Genomic DNA, 2,750 nt, shown 5'->3' on the forward strand with positions numbered 1-2,750 from the left:
TAGGATCAGCTGATGAAGACTACTGAAGCTAATTCATCTGTATAAAATCAAAACAATAGTTTGCCTTATGCACACGAAGGACATATTGACAGCAAAATACATTTTCATGAAATATTTGACAAAATGTCAATGACTATTGTTTGCTGCTTTAGGAGTTTTGCTCCGCCCCCTGTGTTTGTCGTAAACCTGGCTCCTGGCTCCAATAAACCCGGGCTAAGAGCGCCCTGGGCTCGCCTCCTTCTCCAAGGCGATCAATAGGATCTCAGGCGCACTACAAGCACTCTCTTACGTAGACATCCACCAAGGAGAGAGCCGATACAACAACACAGTTGATCTGCTCAAACACTAAAATCTACCTGCTTTCTAAATCATGTCGTTGAGCCCAAAGCATACAACGCCTTTTTCAGTGACAGATATTTTGAGTCCTATCGAGGAGACCTACAAGAAGTTTAGTGCCATGGACGGCGCAGGAAACCTAGCCTCTCCACTGGGAGCCTACCGACAGTCGCAGGTGTCTCAGACCGGGATGCAGCAGCACTCCATGGGCCACAACGCCACGGTGGCAACCACATACCACATGCCGCACGGTGTGTCCCAGTTCTCCCACAGCGCCATGGGGGGATATTGCAACGGGAGCATTGGAAACATGGGGGACTTGCCGTCTTACCAGGAGAGCATGCGGAATAGTGCAGCCGCAACAGGCTGGTACAGTACCAACCCGGACCCCAGATACTCCACCAGTAAGTTCGGCTTCTTTTACGCACATTTTTACTAGTATGCTCTGGCTTTATCTACGAACAGAACTGTTATAAATCACATCTTTTAAAGCGGACATGCACAGACTATGTGCTCTCTGGATCAATAATTGTGAAAACACACCTGATGATATATGATCAATATTTATTTATATATTTGGTTTTGTTTATTTTTAAATGAAATAACCAATACGTAAAATTCTAGGATTAGCCTAGATATCCTATTCATTTTTACCATGTGCTTCTCATCATTATTTTGAGTTTCTGAATTAAGTAATCAATGAATTAAATTAGCCTATTATTATTTGACAGTATTGTTATTATACATATTATATATTATTATATTTTATTGTATATTATTATTATTATTATTATTATTATTATTATTTGTTATTATTATTATTATTATTATTATTATTATTAATATTATTATTATTATTATTATTATTGGCCTAATTAGTACATGCGTGAGGCAACACAGTGTTCTCCTTGATTGAACGTCGTGTATGTATATGTTTAAGTTTCTAGATTCATGGGACCTTCCACAGGTATGAACATGGCGGGGATGGGCACGCTCACGGGAATGGCCGACGCTACTAAATCCATGCCAGCCTTACACGCAGCACCCAGACGGAAACGACGCGTCCTGTTTTCCCAGGCCCAGGTCTACGAGCTGGAGAGGCGCTTCAAGCAACAAAAGTATCTGTCCGCGCCGGAGAGGGAGCACCTGGCCAGTATGATCCACCTGACGCCCACTCAGGTCAAGATCTGGTTCCAAAATCATCGCTACAAAATGAAGCGCCAGGCCAAGGACAAGGCGGCGCAACAACAACAGCAGGATGGGAACCTGTGCCAACAACAGGCGCAGTCCCCTCGGCGCGTAGCGGTACCTGTGCTGGTGAAGGACGGCAAACCTTGCCAGAACGGTTCAAACACACCAACGCCAAACCAGCAACAGGTACAACAGAGCCAGCAGCAGCAGAACGGGGCAGGGGTAGTGCTCGCGTCCACCGCCGGCGGCCTGACGCACCAGGGCCAACCACAGGTGAACGCGCTAGACCTAGAGGAGATGTCCCCCAGCCCCCCATCACTACACAGTCAACTTAATATGGCTCAGCTTGATTCGTCCGCTGTAGACTACACCTCCAACATGGTCAGCTCCAACCTGCTCTACGGCAGGACGTGGTAGGACTTACAGCTGTACCTTGCACGGTTGGACCCATTGGATGAGCTCACACAGACACACGAGCCACATGTGTGGACCTTTTCCAGGGCACAGACTGGGCACAGTGCGTGTGGCGCTGGATGGGACACTGCGCTCGAGGCGCACCAGCTGATCAGGTCACATTTTCTTGACATCTCTGAGTGGGGAGTCTATTTTTGAACGTTACAGAAATGGCTGCCCTTGAAAGCAATTCTGTCGTTTCTGGATCTTTTGTAATTCATGTTTTGGACTTTCGATGATTTGTCCTTGTTATTGAGCAAATAGGAATGCTGCTTCTCTTGAGCTCAAACTATGGGGCTGTGGGATCAGGACAGAACCCCCACTCCTCAGCGTTTTTATCATATTAATATTGTAAACTAATGTATTCATTTAGACTTATTAAATAAAGTAGGGACTGGTATATTTGGCTAACTCACAGAATGCGTTTACTTGTATTATAATGGTTATTATAATGTTTCTTTATTCTTTTGTAATTTAAAAAGGAACAAATGCGTGATGGCTGCTGTATATGTTTCTCAAACCAAGTGAACGTTAACAATAAATAACTTGAAGTGTGAGAGCAATTCCTAAAGAAGTAATTTTTTAAGGGGGAATCTGTTTTGAAGTGCATTTTCATTATGTTGTGATTGAGACTAAATTGAGTTGGAAAGCAAGGTCGATGAGGGAGCAAGCATTGTTCAGGTGACATTTTGGAGGGCTGTCTTTCATGGAGGATGCCTGAGACTTAGAGCCCGCTGAAGCGCCCTTTACAAACCAACAACACGACAAGT

General features: G+C 44.5%; 1 protein-coding gene across 2 annotated transcripts; it reads left to right on the plus strand.

The window, feature by feature from the left end:
- Positions 1 to 370: 370 nt before the first annotated feature.
- nkx2.4a (NK2 homeobox 4a) lies at positions 371 to 1,944 on the plus strand. 2 transcript variants are annotated; one of them, XM_055159436.1, is made up of 3 exons: positions 371 to 740; positions 1,277 to 1,713; positions 1,789 to 1,944. In XM_055159436.1, the coding sequence occupies exons 1-3, from the start codon at positions 371 to 373 to the stop codon at positions 1,942 to 1,944; spliced, it is 963 nt and encodes a 320-aa protein (XP_055015411.1). The 2 variants fall into 2 exon arrangements, with proteins under 2 accessions (XP_055015411.1, XP_020775432.1); XM_020919773.1 differs by having other exon boundaries at positions 1,277 to 1,944.
- Positions 1,945 to 2,750: the final 806 nt, after the last annotated feature.

This window comes from Boleophthalmus pectinirostris, unplaced genomic scaffold, assembly GCF_026225935.1.
Source record: "Boleophthalmus pectinirostris isolate CB_2022bp ecotype Guang Dong unplaced genomic scaffold, ASM2622593v1 HiC_scaffold_10, whole genome shotgun sequence".
NCBI lineage: Eukaryota > Metazoa > Chordata > Actinopteri > Gobiiformes > Gobiidae > Boleophthalmus > Boleophthalmus pectinirostris.